Source organism: Blennius ocellaris (genome assembly GCF_963422515.1).
Source record: "Blennius ocellaris genome assembly, chromosome: 12".
Lineage (NCBI taxonomy): Eukaryota > Metazoa > Chordata > Actinopteri > Blenniiformes > Blenniidae > Blennius > Blennius ocellaris.
Window position 1 is genome coordinate 8,518,060 of NC_137661.1, and position 19,262 is coordinate 8,537,321.

Sequence of the window (19,262 nt, forward strand, 5' to 3'; positions counted from 1 at the left end):
ATTTTTTGTGTGTGGGGGGGTGAAGGATGTAGAGGGATCCAAAGCAGTACCCAGTCTCAAATATTTTGAATAGCTCAGTTTGCCTTTGGTTATTGTTAAATAAGAAGGGGACTTGAATTGATGCAGTGAATTTTATTATATTTCAACTAGACTGGGACTCTGACCGAAGATGGATTAGACCTATGGGGAATCCAGAGAGTCGAGAATGGCAGGTAGGTTGGTGTCTAATCTGATTTTCAAAAATTAATAGATGCTTCACCGAATGCAAATATTTTGGAAACCTTTTCATTCTCATCAAGGGATGCATGTGTTTCCTGCCTTTTCAGTTTCCAGCTGTCAGAAGAAAATGCCTACAAGGAGAATCTTGTCAAGTCCCAGTTTGTGGCTTGCATGGCCACCTGCCACTCTCTGACCAAAATAGAAGGCCAGCTGTCTGGAGACCCGCTGGATCTCAAAATGTTTGAGGCTACAGGCTGGGTGAGTCATTCAATATCTGTCCATAAGGTTGATTCTGGCACGGACAGGAGAGGGAGAAAAAAATGAGGTGTAATGTCTCCCCTTTAGGTATTTGAGGATGAAAAACTATTTAATTTGATCATATTTATAACCTTAATAAGTATTGAGTAAAAAGTGAGTCTCCTGGTTATTATAGAGAAACGGATCTACTGTTAAAAAAAACAACCCAAAACTCACAAATCTTTCTTGAAAAAGTAAGCAATGTTACATGTTATTAAATGCATGTTTTCCCTGTTTGTTTTTTTTCCTCAAATATTCACCCGGTAAGATCTTGGAGGAAGCCACTGAAGAGGAAACTGCTCTCCATAATCGTATCATGCCCACTGTCGTTCGACCCCCAAAACAGCTGCTGCCTCCAGAGCCCACAGTGTCACTGGAGCAGGACATGGTATGTGCAACGATCCATTTGTTCAGCTGGATACGCATCACACACCCTGAAGATTGTCAAAAAGTGATCAATTTTAATAAAATATTATTCAGTCCAGAACTCTGAATTTAAGGATCTCCTGTTGTACAGCTTTTCAACAATTCCACATGGGTGTCGTTGGTCCAAAAATGTCAAATTCAAGATAATATCCATGTGAGAGCAATAAAGGAACAATCACAGTGGATGATAAATTCGCAGAAATAAAGAACTATTAGGTATAACTGTGCTAAATGTAGAAATAAAGTCCTGGGAAGTAACGTCCATGATCCTGTGCTTTCCTCCCACACACTCCACAGCCGCTCCAGCGCTATATTTGACAGGTTGGGCTAGTTAGAGCATATAATGGCAAATAAACTTAGGCTCAGGTACAGAGACACCTCAGATACGCCACACGGAGCATGTATGTGAGCAAGTTGGAGTTAACTGGTTGATTAGAACTGCACACAGATCCACCGGTTGAGAGCAGCTCTGTAAAGTCCCAGCTTCCATAACTCTTTAACAAAACAGACAAACATCAACACACAAATGGTGGCTCTTTCCCAGCTGTGTGAGGTAGCCATTATGCTACAAGCTTGTTTGTGTCAAAAGACGTGTTCTTCTTTGGAGCAGCAGAAACAACATTGTTCACTATAAGCTGTGACCGGAGTGCAGGGACCCTCTGCAAAAGTGAAAACAAATACGACAAGATACCTAATAACGTGACTGGTTTTCACTGCAGTGTCGCCAAAATCACTCAGCCTTCACTTGGTCATACTACAACACTTGATAGGATAGTGATATCGGGTTTGTAGTATCTGTTTTCGATGTTGTAGCGACTTTCTTCACTTCTGGGGCGTCATTCTCAGGTATTGGGATCCGTATTACTGTTGAAAACCATTAGAAAGTGAATTTTGCATAATATGACCCCTTTAATGATGTCACTTAACTAGATTATATCATCAATGCTTATGGTATTAGTGTTCTTTCATTAGTGTATATATATATTTATTTTGTTGCCTTTCTGTTTTGCAGGAACTATGTGAACTCCCGGTAAGTAGGCTGCTCACTTCAAATCAGTTTGATTCTACACTATATTCTGATTTCTGATCTTCTGTTTGTTGGCCTTCAGTTATTCTCAATGGAGGATTGCCTCACAGAATTCTGTCTCAAAAATTAAGTTCACTAATAGTTGTATATAGGGGTGGATGATGTGGTAAAAATATCATATCACAATCTTTTTTCCAATAAAATCACGATTTTATCACAATTCCTTTACATTGATTTGAGAATAATTTGCAAGTTTCTGAATGGTGCAACCAAACCATTTCCCGATGTAAAAACGTAGCCCCAACCGAAAAAATAAAACATTTTAATTTATGTAATTTGTGCAATTTTGCCAACATGTTCAAATAATGTAAACATACTAAAAGGTAAACAACAACCCTCTGATAAAGTGACTCTTGCAAGATAAAAAGTAACCTGCTTTTTCAGGTTGTTTTCACATGAACAGTGAAACATGAAAAGTAAAATAAAAATTACAAAACAAAATATCAAATAATACTTGAGACTTATTTCACATGGGAAAAATAAAAAAATACCAACGGGTATAAACTAAGGCAATTCTGCAAAATATTATTGAAGTCAACAGGCATTAAGTATAATAAAACACTAAATAGCTTATAGAAGAGTCAAACTTAAGTAACTGCGGTTATTTCATTTCATTACATGTTATATTTTGAACATGCTCAAATTGGAATATCAAAATCAACAGTGCACATCGATAAACCAGAGATATGTAACTAATCAAACAGTGACCAAGCCACGGTAGTAAAATAGAAACAAGTCCAAAAAAGGAGTGGGAAGAAGTATAACTTTTTAAATCCCACCCCATCTCTAAAAATAAGTATGTTAATATTATTATCTTAAGGCTAATTATCTATTGGAAATGTATGAATAAATTATTTTTTTAAATAACATAATTATATATCAATTAATTATATACTAATGTACAATCATGATTATGGAATTATATTATTTGAAATATAACAAATAAATATAGATATTCTATTATAATAGACTAAATACTTCTCTACATTCTAGAGGTGTATGTACACAGTACCCACATGTAGAAACAGTCACATGCTCACACAACTGAACCGCCATTGACCCTCTTCAGCAGAGCTTCTCTCTTAAAGGGCAGCGATTTAAACAGTTAACCTACAATGTCAAGACCTGATTATTAAAAATCCCACAGCTTTAGAACATCTTGCTGCTCAAATCAGGGTTCAGGCCAAACCGTTTCCACACACTGGATATGGAGTTTCGTTTTGCCTTTGGCCACGCCTCCTCGCTACACAACTCAGATTGTCAACACGTTCTAATCCTTCACAATCAAATATCGCCATATCGCACGCCCCTTGTTGTATAATGTTTGAGTGTGAAATTTGTATATACAATAGAGTATATAGTTCTATTGTTCTGTCACTATTTTAATTGCATTAAAAATATAATAGTAAATAGGATGTTTTCTGTTTAGTTTTTTTTTCTAAATAATTACACAAGCTCCTATTTTGTTTGTGTCTCTCTGCATGTGGCTGTAGTCGGGCTACGAGATCGGTATTGTTCGCCAGTTTCCCTTTTCCTCAGCGCTTCAGAGGATGAGTGTTGTGTCTCGGCTTCTGGGGGAGAAGCGAATGGATGCATATATGAAAGGGGCTCCGGAGGTGGTGACGAGTCTTTGCAAGAAAGCGACAGGTGAGGTGCCCAATAGGTGGATTTGCAACAGTGATGTACAAGTAAAAATTCTCATTTCTTCCTTCTTGGCAAAGTTGTTCCTCAGGACATTAAAGTGTCATATATTTCCATAAAGTTCAGAATAATGCACCAGGGAGAATCCTAAAAAACCACTTGTTTGTTGTAATTTCTTTAGTTTTAACAATCCTCCATTGTTTCAAAAGTGACAATTTCAATTTATTTGACAAAATCATAATGATTTCAATATAAAGGTTGAACAACATAATGTAACATTTTGCATATTTCCACAGTTTGGCCTTGTTTGTTACATGTTTCGTAACGAGTCTAAGCTGTGCTTTCTGGATTATTGCAGAACGTGACGTTTTTACAAAAGTAAATTTGTAGCTTTTTTCTTTATTTATGGTTTCTCTCCTTTGATTTTCCAGTGCCAGAGAACTTTGCAGAGGTTTTGGAGAGCTACACTAAGCAGGGATTCAGAGTCATTGCTCTGGCTCACCGTCGGCTTGAGTCCAAACTTACCTGGCACAAAGTCCAGAACATCAACAGGTGAAGTAATTGATGTTGTCTTCTGAAAGTAGGAAGTGCTAAGCTGAAGCCACTCTTCTATATTCTCCCGATTCACTGAGCATGTGTAACTCGTATGTCCGTCTTTCTCTACATCAGAGATCACATTGAGGCAAATATGGAATTCCTGGGTCTGATCATCATGCAGAACAAGCTCAAGCCAGAAACCCCCAGTGTGCTGCAGGACCTTCACCGCGCCAGCATCCGCACCGTCATGGTCACCGGTGAGATCTCACAACCACCATCATTACAGCCATGAAGGACCAATGTGTTTAAGTGCACCAAGCACGTTTGGGGATATCACACTTCAGTAATTATAACAATACAAGGTTCCTATGACTGACTTGTTGTAAGTACTGTCGTAAATGACTGTCCTGTTCCTCACCACTCGACAGATTTGAGATCTTGGTTAATTGAGGACAGCTACTCGGGCGGGGTTTCTTGCGCAATATGTCTCTCAAAGAAAAAATGGAGATTTAAAATTCAACAATAACACCAGTCAAGTGTGGGTGGTTCTTGGTGTACATGTCAGACACTAAAAGTTTGGACTGATTAGAAATCTGAATTTGGAATGATAATGAAGTTTGTGATGTGCGATATACATTGTTTTATTCCCGTCCCAAACCAAATGCATCCAAAGCCGGTCTTGCCAATACTTTGTGCACACGCATGTGGAAAAAGTCAATTGACATGCCAACACATGAAACTCGTGACTGATTTCTAGCAAAATAACTGTATGACAGTCTGTGACGTTAGATTAAGAAGAAGGAAGACTTTTGGGACTGCTGCTCACAGTGTGTATCACTTGTTTACAAGAGACTCTTGTTGGTGTCTGAGAGATACACATTAAAGCTTAATACTGCATAGTTGTGTGTGTTTGAAGATGAATACTAAAATGGAAATGGTAGTCGGGAAGTAAAACCTATAAAAGTAAAACAGCCTGCAGTTGTTGGTTCTGTTCCATGGGGCCACAGAGGAATATACTCTTATTGATAAAGGTGACTCTGTTACTGAGTGACATGTGGTTCCAGACCTCAAGACCAGCAGCAGAGTAGGAAACTAATACTGTGAAAAACTACAAACATCCTGGTGTTTCATATGATTTGCTGAATAAAATTAAACTGAAACATTTATTTCATCTGCTCAGGTGACAACATGCTGACGGCTATCTCTGTAGCTCGAGACTGTGGGATGATCCCTCCCCATGACACAGTGATCATTGCTGATGCTCTCCCTCCCCATGACGGACACGCCGCCAAGATCACCTGGAGATACGCTGACAAACCCAGCAATACAACTCACCTTGAGGTAGGGCATTGAGCTAATATCAATATTGATGCTGACATAAACTCAACAGAGATCCAAATTCAGAGACTCAAACCACAAGCAACATGTATAAACAGCTATAGGCTCAAAAACTCATTAAATTGCTGCCATTTTTATCATTTTTATTCAGCAATACTGTTTAAAATATACCAACTCAAAAACACATCTTCACCGTATTTTTGTGATCTAACTATGTCAACCGCATGATACAATTACACTCTTGTAAAACATGTAAAGGTTGGTGAACTTCTACAGTAATTGTTGAGGCTCGTTTTGTTTTTTGGGACATTTTACTTATTGTATCTAATCGGCGTTTGCATAATTTGAACAGGAGGTCAACATCAGCCTGGAGGATGTTTGTCACGTCGACGAACCCAAAACACAGGAGCTATACCACTTTGCTATGAATGGAAAATCCTTTGCTGTAATCGCTGAGCATTTCCCTGATATGCTCCAAAAGGTATGAGCTCAGTGTTTTTCTCTAGTTAGAGCAACACGGTTACAACTGCATTCCTCATTTGCCATGTTTTTTGCTTTCCCCGATGGTCTGTTCTGGCTTGTAGTTGGTGCTCCACGGGACCGTGTTTGCCCGAATGGCGCCTGACCAGAAAACCCAACTTATTGAGGCACTTCAGGGAGTGGAGTGAGTATTCAAATGAACCACATGTTGTGACTTTGAAACAAGCCTCTGGGGGGGGTCCTATTCATGAGTGATTGGTAAGATCATGACCGAAAGAATGACATTGAGGGTACAAGCCGAAGTTTCTCCGCAGGGTGGCAGGGGTCACTCTTCTTCATGGTGTGAGGATCTCGGTATCACGATGGAGCTCCTCCTCCACATTGAGAGCAGCCAGTTGAGGTGGTTCATCTGGTTAGGATGCCCCCTGCCTGCTAGGAGACATCTTAGAGGTCAGCCCGGGACTTGCTGGAGAGATTATACACCCACCTGCTCCAAAAGTTGGAGAAAGTTGCAGGGAACAGAGATGTCTGGGCTATTTTGCCATCGAAACTGCCACTGTGACCTCATATGCACTAAGCGGGAAAGAAGATGGATGGATCCTAACTCTATTTGACATTTTCTAGTGTTTGCTTTGTGGCAGATCATTTTGTGATCATTGCTTTGTGAGTCAAAAGGGGAAAAATATAGACTGAAAACAAATATTTTAGCAGCTTGTGACAATGATTCTTTGCTATTTGTTATTCACTCACAGCTACTTTGTGGGGATGTGTGGTGACGGAGCAAATGACTGCGGGGTATGTATAGCTCCCTGAGAACTGTCTATTATTGAGAAAGTACCACTTTGTTAGACTGCATTGTGTAAACGGACATTACATCATTCAATCTGTGCTTTAGGCTCTGAAGAGGGCTCATGGTGGGATCTCTCTGTCAGAGCTGGAAGCCTCCGTTGCCTCTCCATTCACCTCAAGGACCCCCAACATCTCCTGCGTACCGAGCCTCATCAGGTTTTCCTCCTTTTTTGTCCTTAACATGTTATTCTCTAAATTAATAAATGATGGGGGAAACTATGAGTGATTAAAGTAAGGGTTTCTTATTATTCCGACTTTCAATCTACAAAATTATAAAGAATTTAACTTGTTTATAACTTGTGATATATAGACGGATGAAAAGGATCATTGTTTCTGTTGGGACAATTCAGCAGCCAGTTGTGGACAGAAACATTATTTATTTCCTGTGTTGTTGGACAGAGCCCTGGTCACACTGTTATTTTTGCTTTCCCAGGGAGGGACGTGCCGCTCTTATCACCTCCTTCTGTGTGTTTAAGTTCATGGCTCTCTACAGCATCATTCAGTACATCAGTGTCACCCTCCTGTACTCGGTATGTCATGCCACTTGATGAGAAGAAACCCCCCGTGACGATACCAGATATTTCTCATCTGTGATGTTCTTGCTTTTCAGATTCTCAGCAATCTTGGAGACTTTCAATTCCTCTTTATTGACATTGCAATCATCCTCCTTATCGTTTTCACCAGTAAGTAACACAGTAACAAAGATTTCTATATTTCAGTTTATTCGTGGTTTTTAAGCCCTAGCTCGTAACACTCATTGCCTGTTTCTTGTCGCTCTTTATCATTTCTCTCTTTAGTGAGTCTGAATCCAGCGTGGAAAGAACTGGTGTCTCGTCGCCCCCCATCAGGTCTGATCTCAGGGCCTCTGCTATTCTCTGTGCTGACCCAGATCCTCATCTGTTTGGGCTTCCAAGTCATTACATTCTTATGGGTCCAGCAGCAGCCATGGTTCACAGTCTGGAATCCAACTACAGAGTAAGAACCCAAAGTCATTTATCCAGAAGAGCATTATGTCTGTGAATCATGACTACAGTTTCTTCTGCTTGTATTGAAATAAAATACAAATAAAAAAGATAGTTTTATGGTTTTGACTATTATTGAATGAACTTTGTCTCTACCCAGTGTTTGCAATCGGTCATCACACATCAACGTATCTGACGACAACAACACAGAAGTCGATGACCACAACATCCAAAACTTTGAGAACACCAGCCTCTTCTATGTGTCCTGCTTCCAGTATCTCATTGTTGCGATTGTTTTCTCTAAAGGCAAACCTTTCAGGCAGCCGAGCTACAAGAACTGTAAGAAACCCGTTTCTTGATATAAATTAAATGTAAATAACTGTAAAATTGTGACCCTCTCTGGCTAATAATGAATTGTTGTGGTTTTTCTCCACAGGGCCTTTTGTCCTGTGTACCGTGGCCCTGTACATTTTCTTGCTGTTCATTATGTTTCACCCGGTGGAAAGCATTGATGAATTTCTAGAGGTATACAGTTAAATATGCACATTTATGTTGTTCCTATATAGAATGTCAATAATTTAGTCACAGCGTCGTCAGTTTGTGTGTTTTGTTGCAGAGTCTGTTATAGTGCCATTTAGCTTACCGACATGCATCTGGAAAAAAAATCCTTAGTTTACTTTAGCACATATCGGTGCAACCCGGTATGTTGGCACCTACTTTAGACACTCTAGTGTTTGCGTGGCACCAATGGGAGACAAAACCTCTTAATGCCAAACTCCACCAGGACTAATGGTTTGCTGATTTGAATGCACCACTAAAACCGTTAAAATTGATTTCTCCTTCTTGTCATCACAATAATTGCAAATCTCTCCGTCTATACAGATTGTTTGTGTCCCATTTGAATGGAGGCTGAGGCTTTTCCTCATCGTCTTAGCCAATGGTGCTGTGTCTGTTGTGGTGGAGGTAAGGAACACCTGGCAGCGCATGGTTTTTCCATGTTCAGCTTTTCATTTGTTTTCATGCAGTGTGCTCATCTTTGTCTCATTTACAGACGGCTGGGTCAATCTAGAAATTATTTTCCAAACTGACTACGTCTTTTAAGTGTAGTTTCTGTTGCAGCTCATTCTGGCGATGTGCGAGCACGTGGAACTTTAGGTTTATACGGAGGCATCTGTGGGGCTTCTGAAATGTCACAAAGCAACATATGTTGGCTTTTTGTGTATTTTTCATTTCTTTCTTAAAGTATTTTTCTTTTAGTAATTATATATATCCAAGCCTTATATATATATATATATATATATATATATATATATATATATATATATATATATATATATATATATATATATATATATATATATATATATATATATATATATATATATATATAGTTTATGGGGCCTTGCTTATTCAGCGCATTAGTATTACTGGGTTTCTGTTCTCTTCTTAGATTGCTGCTCTTTCAAACATGCATTGCACAGCACACACCCTGGATGATCCCCTTTTTCTGAGCTACTAGTACAACATTCCTTTAACGTTTTAAGTGGATGTAAAAAGATGGTGAACATGATTCAGCTTCATGTGTTTTGTTTTTGTTTTTTTTAAGTAATTATGACTCAATGCTATATATGCACCATTTTCTCACTAATTTCTACATTTTCATTTCACAAGCAATGATTAACTCACAGCTTTTATAGAGCACAAGATAACCATGCGAGATGTTGATGAGAGCGTAGCTCTAAAAAATCTGGCCTCTGCAAAAACTAATAGCAGGAGCTATGTGAAATCAAATCCGCCTCTCTGTAATTCTTTCCCCTGCCCACTGCGCTATTCCATAGACCTTCATCCTTGACATCGTCTTATGGAAGCTTGTGTTCAGCCGCGACAAACAGGGCAACTTTGGCGTCACCCCTGCTGCCCAGGCACAACAGGTTGGCAAAATCTGACACCTCTTCTAGCCTTTACCGTCTCCTCTTGTGTGGTGTTTTCTCCCCCTCTCTGTCCGCACCCCTCCCTCTGTTATGGAGCACATCTATCTAGCATAACCACTAACTGACCTGCATGTGCAAGACCCCCGTCTTTTTTTGATCTGTGCTCTTCATCTAGGTGGTCACTTGGTTTTCTTTAATAGTTTTTTTTTTACACATAGGTAGTTGCTTTTCTGTGTATGAAAAGTTGTATGGTTAAAATGAGTCTTTTTACATATTTTTGGGAGAAATACCGTCATTTACTTGGTCAGTGGTAATGCGAGGGAATGTAATGGTCTGACGTGCAAGTTGTTGCGTGGTGGAACAGTGTTTCTTTTCTCTGACCCTGAAAACAAAGGTTGAACTAAAGGAAATCCTTACAGTTCAGTGATGCCAGTCAATCGGGGAACAGGTCTTAAAGCTTACGGGCTTTAAATGCTCTAATCTGTTGGCTGCATTTTATGCAAGTATAGCCTGCAGGCTGAGTTTCTATTGCTGATAAAAATGTGTTCCTTACAGGTAGGCTTCATGGAAAACATTAGCCACAATGACAAAAGTAGAATTTGTTTATACTGTTGGTTAATTTATTTAATTATTCCCACGCCTTAACTATTGCCTTACCTCCCAACCTTGTTTTCTTGTGTCCCTAGTTCCAGTTTGTATGTCCTGCATCGTATATTATCTTTTAGCTTCCCTGTAAGGTCCAAGCTAATTATATCGAGAGGTGCTGTGTTTCCCATCAAGTATGTAACACCATTTTAAAGGTTGTGCAATCTTCATGGACATTGTCCAAATCGGGTCCATGAATTAAAAAAAAAAAAAAAAGTATTTTCTGTTTTCTTTGTGAAGACCACCTGTAAAATCCTTTGTGTGATCTTTGACCCCATCACCTTGTTTTTAACGAATAAGACTGTTGCTACCTCGGCCAACTTCTTCAAACTGGTATCATGCTGAATTTTGTTTTGAATGATTTGCATGCGTGGACAAATGTTCCAACAAAGTGTAAAAACACGCGACCGATCATGAGATGTTGCTCCTCCGTTTTAGATTCTGCATGCTGCATTTGTTGGGTTGTATATCATGCATTCTCATGTCAGTGTTTCGTCAACGTGGCCAGTGTATGGCACCCGTCCATGAGATCTTTCGTCTTTCCGTCCTCATTTAATTTTTTCTCTCTCTTTCAAATTTTCACAATGTTTTCTCTTGTTTATATCTCACGATATGGTATTTTCAGGAAGGGATTGACCGGCGCGCATACAAGTGTCTATCCGGGCTCTGCTGTCAACGCAAGATGACACCCAAAGCCCGCTACATGCATTTGGCTCAGGAGCTCAGCGTTGACCCCGACTGGCCTCCGAAGCCCACCACCACCACCGAAGCCAAGCCTCGCCCAGAAAACGGTTCTACCTATCAAATGATCATGAACTCCTAGCACCCTCCAAGCATTTACATCTCGCAGATCTACCTGTCATACAGAACACACACACATATGAGATGTTTCACTGAATGCATATTCACATATTCAGATCAGAGTCTCAAAAAGGAAAAAAAATAAAAGCTTTTCTTCTCCATTGTAACAATGCCATGATCCTGAGACAGCATAATACTCACATTTTTGAAGTTGCTTCCAGGTTTCTGTTACTAGTTTTGGACTGCTTCCTTCTCCATCTTGGCTCAACAGTTTAAATATTTTAAACTTTTGGGGGAGGGGGGGGAGCAGCATCAAACTTAAATTATATTTTCTGTTTCCGTTATTGTTTCACTGAGCAGCATTCAGGCGAATCTGGGATCAGAATACATGAATGCCATATTTGTGTACTGATTCAGATTGACTGCCTGTGCAGGTTTAACACTCATTTGTCTGCCTTAAAGTTAAACCCGTTGAAACCACATGTGAGACCTACCTGCTGAAATGTCATGTATGGTGCTGAGTGAAAAGAAATGTTCTTATACAACTAATATGAATCCCTATAAATGTTCAGATTTCATCAGCACAAGATTTTAAATGTAAAGGTCCCACATTATGCAGTTTTTCAACAATCTCACATCATTGCCATAGGTCCAACAACATTGTATTCGAGGTGCATTTCCTCAAATCCAGCTTTGCTCCTGAATTTCAGCCAGTCTAAAAGTCCCTCTCTACTGAGAACAGACTGTCTGTGTCTGTACCTTTCAATGCTAATGAGCTGTGTGCCTGTTTTCCAGTAGTGTTTTCAATGGGGAAAAAAAATAAATTGCTCCCTTTTTCATTTTAGAGGGCAGAGCTGCTCTACCAGAGTCAGTGGTTATATACCTGCATGACGTCATGAATGGAAAATCTCTGATTAGTCTGTATGAGCACACATTTACTAAAAGTCAGAGCAGGCAATTGTGAGACTTGACAGACTTTTTGTTTTACTTCTGGGACCTCATGCACAGGCTATGGAGACACATATTACTGTTAGAAAACCATTATGAAATGGATTTAGCATAATATGGGACCTTTAACATAAAAATAGCACCTGTTGGGGAGATATTGTGGTCCTTTTAAACATTGCACAATATCGTTGAAAGGAGTCTGTATCAGTGAAAGAATCTAAACGCGGCGAGAAAGATCAAACTGAGATAATCTGTTGATTGGAAAATCTACGTTACCACGCGGAGGCAACAGAGAAAGACAGTTTTCCGTTTTTTGTGTCGGAGCAATTGTTTGGCAGGTCTGAGCAAAGCAGGGTTTGATTGCTACTGTGTAGTGGTCTCATAGAGCTTTAATGTGTTAACGGAACCCCTGGCTAGCACACAAACAACAGCTTAGCTCGCCCTTCAGTGAAATGAACTACCCATTAATGAACAATCATTTAGTTATAGAAGGGGGTGATCTGAAAAATGACTGCGTTCAATGTATTTTTTTATTTTGAAAAATCCAAAATGTCTATTTTCAGTTTTGAATTCACCATTGGTGTCAAACATGTGCTGCATATCAAACATACAAATACAAGAATCATTGTAGTGTTTACTACAGTTTAAGAGACACGAGAAAACAAATCCACCTGACTTAAGAATGTGACCTGATTATATTTTTATTTTAAGTGGGTAATTCATGTTTCAGGGGACCTGTATGCCCTTCGTAAGACTGAGATCAGCGTGAAGTTTGTTTCCCCTCCAATTATTTGTCAATCCCTTCATACAGTCAAAAGCTTCTGGCTTGTAAAATGTAAAGAAATTCAAGAGAACAGTGAGGAAAAACAATATACGCCCCTGCAGGCTGGGATTGAAGACGAGGCTTTTTACTGCTGTTGACTGAATGTATCCTAAGAACCTTTTAGAAATGTACATGTTTTGCCACCAGAGTGAATGGATCTGTTGGTTTTAGGGATCAAACATTTGATCGCTTTGCCATGGACGTTTGTCAGTGACATTTATTTTTAATGTCATCTTCCAATTCCAGCTTCTTTATACTCTCATTCATGGTAGAAACCTCTAAACAAAAAAACGTCTCTCCATCTCACAATTGGTTTTTCTGTCGTGTTATAAGCTGCTCATGTGGCTTTACGTCCCACCTCTCGTTTTCACATCTACAAGCTTTGTAAACAAGCTTGTATAAAGCTGGCCACTCAACACATTCTGAACTATTATTGAGGTTGTGCATTATTCTAGAAGGAAAAATATCAACGTTTGAGTGCGCCAGCAAAAGTTGATCCAACGCTTCAGAAACGGCATGAATCTGCCCTGTGCTTACGGCCATTTAGCCGCACGCATGAAACCATATGAGTCAAAGCATCCATTAATTTCCAAACTCCTATCAGGTTCACTCCACAAAGTCACAAGACCTCAATAAGGTTTCTTCCTATGGAAGACTGATTAAAAGTTTCATGCTGTAGAGAGCAATGGCAAAGCGTTGTACATTTATCCACTTGCTGCTCCCAGCGATATCAAAAGTTATTTGAAACGCCACAGTCTGCATTACATACCTTTAACCACGCTCATGCATAGGCTACCTTTATAGACAATTAAGGGCGATGTTTTATGTTCACTGCTCGACCTTTGACATTTAAAGTGATGCTTCCTGGAGTCTACCGTTACGAGCTCGTGTCTGAGTTCACAGAATTTGTTTCAACAACTGCATATATACAGTTGATAAACGGTGCACACCTCCAAGCAAATATCAAACTTTTGTTGTGGTTTTTGAAGGCCTGCCCAAAATGATAACAGAAGGCAGTTCAGCGTGCTTTAAAAGACCTGTGGAATGCAATCAGGTGATGATTGCAGTTCTAAACGATGTTCAGATTTTAATATCCAGTAAAGGATCCAGCTCCTTTCCTTGTGGTTGGAATGGAGCAAGAAATCAATGTTTTTGACAGAAAAAAATAGAGGAGTCAGTTCCCTGACATTGTCAATTTTTCATTCTTTGGCATTCTGACATGATTGGTTTGTCTGGCGCCTTTCTGTTGCTTTGAGCAGAATGAAGTAATGCAAGAGAATGTATGCAAGTGCAAACAGTAGAGCGTCTGCACAATAAGACAGCCGGTGAAGTCACATAGGGAAGCATCACTTCAAAACAGAGACAGCAGCTCACATGCATCAGGTCACCAGTGTCAGTGTAATGATCTGTTTCATGTAGCAACCTGCCTTTCAGGAATTGTATTTTCACTATTGCTCAGTGCTTTATGGTAGTTATGTCAAGCAAATAAAGTAAATGTAATAGTACTCTTCCTGCCTGGCAGCATTAAACAAATGATTTCAGACGTGGTCACAGTGCTGTTATCTCAGTTTATCCATGTGTGGCACATGACATTCTCTGCTCCCATTGTGAAAAGATTCCAAACATTTAGAAATGAATTTGCAACTGATTTCTTTAAACAACAGAAGTTTGAAGTCGCTCAGCTGCTTAAAGCCATTGCCAAAGGGGATTTACATTAATGTTGCGCAAGTAAGTCAATTGAGTTCCATAATGTTGATGAGCTCAAATGGAAACATGTAACCATTGCTTTCATTGACGCGTTGTTTATTTTGTGGGTCGGTGTAATAAAGAGAACCATTATGCAGAATGGATGAGGTCGCGTACGAAAGTGCGAAATATGGCTGAAATGAACGTTCTTGTGCCAGTTTGCAAAAAGATCGTCGGTCATTAAAATTGATTTGTCATTGCTGGTTTTAATTTGCCAATGTGCTTCAAACATCAACGTACGTGCAACGTACTGCGCATAAGTTTGCTTTTAATTTGTAAACCCTTTTTATTCCTCTTGACACCTACTGAGGCTGAATATCGAATGTTATATAAAGAACAATGGTTAAATCAATGCAATACTATGTTATTACTGAGTTTATTTCCAAAGATCTTTCATCACGTGTATTGATTTAAAAACACCTAAAGAGATGAATTGAAAAATGTTTTTTAGCATCAGAAATTGACTTTTAAGTAGTGTTGGTAATATTAAAGGTTGGATTCTATATGTATATATTAGATGTACATTTTGGTGTGTGCATAAAAGTAAAAAAGATTTGGGTATAAAAATCTATGGTTTTCAATTATCAAAGGGCTGGTGTGTCTTTTTCTACTATTTTGGTACTGTGTTGCAATCGGTTGTCTATTTTCAATTTGTACTGTCTGTTGAACTTTTGTTATTATCCTGGGTTGTTGTTGTTTGGGCATAAATCTTGGGCATTTAATAGTTTGAATTGGTTATTGGAAAGTATGACAAGATCATTTATCAACACACGTTTTGTGTTGAGCAAACAAAATACAGCAACTGTCTATTTTAGAGAGTAGAGAAAGTTCCAATTCTTTTTTTTTTTTCTTTTTTTCTTCCTGATTTTTCTTTTCCTCATTTCATATTATTTCAAACTCAATATCGGACACAAGAAGGGAATTTATTTGTAGTTATAGGCACGTTCACTTTTTACTTATAGAATTTAAGCCGCAAACTTTTGTCCAATCATCCAATGTTTTTTTTCCTCATATATTTAGTTAAGCTCTTTCTGCATCTATGTACAATTTGTTGGCGAGCAGAATGTGCGTTGCTGTTCATTATCAGCGGCCGATAATAGAAGTGATTTATATTGCTGCTCTGAGAAAATATACAGCGTCAGCCAGGTTATTACTGTGCACCTTGAAACACAAAACGAAAGTGCAAAGTGTAAATACGACTATTGCTTTCAGCTAGAGAGTTTAGCCTTTTTATTTTAACACAGCTATGGCAAAGCAATGGATTTTATGCTGAAACCTCGATGCTCTTATACAGGTACAAGATAGTCTGACTGTGCAGTTGGCATTGGCCTCATACTCACGTCATGTATTTCAAAAACAGACAACCAATGCATGGCATTCAGATTGAATCTACCACAGAGTCGTTGAAGACTCGTGATGTTTCCTCAGGGAAATGTGTCTATTTCAGTTGATTGAGGAAGAAAAAAAGTTGAGACCCAAAACTGAATGAGAAATTTACTGTTCATCAACGTTTTATTACAGTCATTTATGTTTTAGCTACAGTTTTTTATTTTATTTCATTTTCTGGGGGAGGGGGGGGGTCATAATTGCAGCTTCCACCTCAGCAACGCCTCACCTGGGTTATCTGTATGTTTTGTTATTGGCAAAGATGTACATTTTTCTAATTTTGTACTTTATAATTTATTTTTATTTATTTCAATTATTGCCCCTAAAGATTGTATTTCAGATTTATCTTGATTTCTTTCTTTTTCAATAAATGTTCTCAAAGTATCCTGCACTGTGTCTCTTTAAGTTATCTCTCTCTCACTCACTCACTCACTCACTCTCACTCTCACTCTCACTCAATACTTGCAGAGGCATAAGTCACTCATGTCGATATGTGGATGACACTTGCATTATGATCCAAACTTGGGGCATATGGGCATTTACTTAGCATCGAAACTCGGCACACAGCAATATCAGATCGATGAGGATAGACATCACAAACATCTGAGGGAGATACTTAAAAGTTGTTTCTACCCGAGCTGGACTGAGGAAAAGGAACTGAATTCTTTAAGAATACTAACAACACATTGGATGAGGAGGGAGTAGAAAACAAATTTAACAACCTTGTAATTCTGAGAAACATGCGACGGGTTTTTATCGAACGTGTTTCAAAACTCAATACTCTCAGACAGTAACTGGTAGATCCCAATGACGGCACACCACACTTTGAGAAAACCTACTTGGTGTGTGCTGTACGGTGCAATAGCCTTTATATTGGTGAAACTGAATAGATGCAAGCCTTCACAAACGGTCTCGCTCCCCAGGGTCCGGCTCAGCTTTCTATTCACATCTCAAGGAACAGTCACAATCATTTGAATATAATGTCCACAGTTTGGACTGAGGGCAGATGGTTTAAAACAGTAATAAACAACACTGCATATATCAAAGGTGAAACACCTTAATTGCAGGTGGTTTGCATTACAATCTCTCATTTACGACATCATTCTTTAATCTGTGCCAATGAAACTCAGTAATTCAACTTCAAGTGAGTGCCTTTGAAGCCCATGCCAGCTTACGACTCCAGCAACCATGTTGAAAGGTTGAAACTGGCAAGAGACTCATCCTTGCATTTATAATGCAAAGCCATCAGGAAAAAAAGTAATTGAAAGAAACTGAAGACCCACTGCAAAATCTATTTAAGCTCAGCCAGTTTGTGCTGTGAAATTGCAGCCTGATGGAGTTCAAGTGAAATATCTGCAGTTCAATGTGGGGAAAGATTGGAGGTACATCTGACAGGAGCCAAGGTGCAGGTAACTCCAGTCCACAACACCGGTCAAGACTTTTTGTGTGCTGGGGCAGCAGACTGGGGGTACAGGTGAGGTTATAGGTGTTAAATTGTGTTCACAGGTTTGCACCTTTGAATCTGACAACTGACAGTCACCAATGAACCTCACGTGTTTGAACTGTGAAAGGGAAATCGAGTACCCAAAGGAAACACACACACACACACACACACACACACACACACACACACACACACACACACACACACACACACACACACACACACACACACACACACACACACACACACACACACACACACACACCCAGGGGGAGCACTTTTATCACAAATAAATATTCTAGTCTGTCTAAATTGACATGCACTTTTTATGGTCCTTGTTATGTGATATTATCCACTTTGTATTTCCTCTATTAGACTGAAAAAAACGACCTTTAAATGAGGACGTTCACACCATTTTATTTTACATTTTCTTTTTACTGAACATCATATCCACTCACAACAGGGATATTTAAATGATAAAGCACCTTTAATTAAACCCCGAGTATAACGTGTTAGTAGTAGTAGTAATAATAGCAGTAATAGTAATCCGGATTAAATTTGCTGTGAAGTGTTTCTGGCCGGGCCGGATTTGAAGAACCGGAAGTGGACTGTCACTCTGGCTGTGTGCGTCGGTGTCCTTGTTAGCTAACTTGCTAGTTAGCCACTGAGAGCAGATGAGTACCGTCTGGAAAAATGAATTGAGGTGTGCCTAAAGGAAGAGGTTTTTTTTTTGGACAGACATCTACATTATTCACAGCATGTTGCGTGTCGGGAGCAAGGCGGCCTGGTGAGTCCCGGTTTGATGAAGTTTACCAGGGTCTGGTGGGGATGTGACTGTCTTTAGCGGCTCCTTCCTGACTGCTGAGGACAGCCTGCTGCTAACATGACGTTAGCTCCCCACTCCTACTCTCAAACACACTCATTTGTATTAATAAATGGCAGTGAGCCGTCCACACACTGCATTTCTTGACATAGCAGACCTGCTGGCGTTGTTGTGCAGTTAGCCGTCGGCTAAACCCCGGTGTCAAGTCAGAGCCTCGATAGTGTTTTCATCTGGAGGAAAATAACAACACAAGTCGTGGACAAACTGCCTGGGAAATAGGATTTAGTCATCACGTCTGTCTATTACGGCCCACACACCGTGGGTAAGATTAATTTATTTGAGCTTCACGTGTCTGTCGGAGACGTTTATTAAAGCACACTTCGTCTCATTTGGCCATTTCACGTTGTGACGCCACTATATTATCCAACCCAGCCACTAATTCTGCATCAGGTAACAAATCCGGGAGCGTCTGTCATTCTGGGTGTGACACGATAGATGTGACTGAGATATTTGTGTTTGGACACGTGACCATTGTACGTTATAGGCAGCTCATCACATCTAATGCAAGGTAGAGTTGATGGACAGCAAATTGAGGGGGGGGGGGGGGGGGGATTCGATGTTTCACGTGTTATTATATGAGATTAACGAATTGCAGTTAACTACAACCCACGAAGGAAATCCTAGACAGATGAAGGATAATTTCACATTGCACTGAGCCCCATGAGTAGCCTAAACCACTGGTTAAGGCACTGTGATGATTGTCAGGGAACATTGTAATGTGTTGTTACTCCCTGTTACTACTCTTGCAACAGCATTTGGGGTCAGTTAAAGGTATTGGGCCACATTGCAATGGTAGCCATCATATCTCAACTGACTCAA

General features: G+C 39.5%; 2 protein-coding genes across 4 annotated transcripts in view; both read left to right on the forward strand.

The window, feature by feature from the left end:
• atp13a3 (ATPase 13A3) overlaps window positions 1–16,432 on the forward strand; it is a 41,513-nt gene extending 25,081 nt beyond the window's left edge. For both annotated transcript variants that reach the window (XM_080505939.1, XM_080505940.1), the window contains exons 14-33: window positions 151–212; window positions 327–477; window positions 785–904; window positions 1,955–1,972; window positions 3,523–3,676; window positions 4,102–4,222; window positions 4,340–4,464; window positions 5,388–5,548; window positions 5,898–6,026; window positions 6,130–6,209; window positions 6,778–6,820; window positions 6,921–7,030; window positions 7,308–7,404; window positions 7,485–7,557; window positions 7,672–7,849; window positions 7,997–8,175; window positions 8,273–8,361; window positions 8,719–8,799; window positions 9,675–9,767; window positions 11,038–16,432. In XM_080505939.1, coding sequence (XP_080362065.1) covers window positions 151–212; window positions 327–477; window positions 785–904; window positions 1,955–1,972; window positions 3,523–3,676; window positions 4,102–4,222; window positions 4,340–4,464; window positions 5,388–5,548; window positions 5,898–6,026; window positions 6,130–6,209; window positions 6,778–6,820; window positions 6,921–7,030; window positions 7,308–7,404; window positions 7,485–7,557; window positions 7,672–7,849; window positions 7,997–8,175; window positions 8,273–8,361; window positions 8,719–8,799; window positions 9,675–9,767; window positions 11,038–11,235 — 2,262 coding nt within the window. In that variant the 3' untranslated portion in view covers window positions 11,236–16,432. The remainder of the gene's footprint in view (window positions 1–150; window positions 213–326; window positions 478–784; window positions 905–1,954; window positions 1,973–3,522; window positions 3,677–4,101; window positions 4,223–4,339; window positions 4,465–5,387; window positions 5,549–5,897; window positions 6,027–6,129; window positions 6,210–6,777; window positions 6,821–6,920; window positions 7,031–7,307; window positions 7,405–7,484; window positions 7,558–7,671; window positions 7,850–7,996; window positions 8,176–8,272; window positions 8,362–8,718; window positions 8,800–9,674; window positions 9,768–11,037) is intronic.
• Window positions 16,433–18,193: 1,761 nt separating this feature from the next.
• opa1 (OPA1 mitochondrial dynamin like GTPase) overlaps window positions 18,194–19,262 on the forward strand; it is a 28,528-nt gene continuing 27,459 nt past the window's right edge. For both annotated transcript variants that reach the window (XM_080506917.1, XM_080506918.1), the window contains exon 1: window positions 18,194–18,347. In XM_080506917.1, coding sequence (XP_080363043.1) covers window positions 18,319–18,347 — 29 coding nt within the window. In that variant the 5' untranslated portion in view covers window positions 18,194–18,318. The remainder of the gene's footprint in view (window positions 18,348–19,262) is intronic.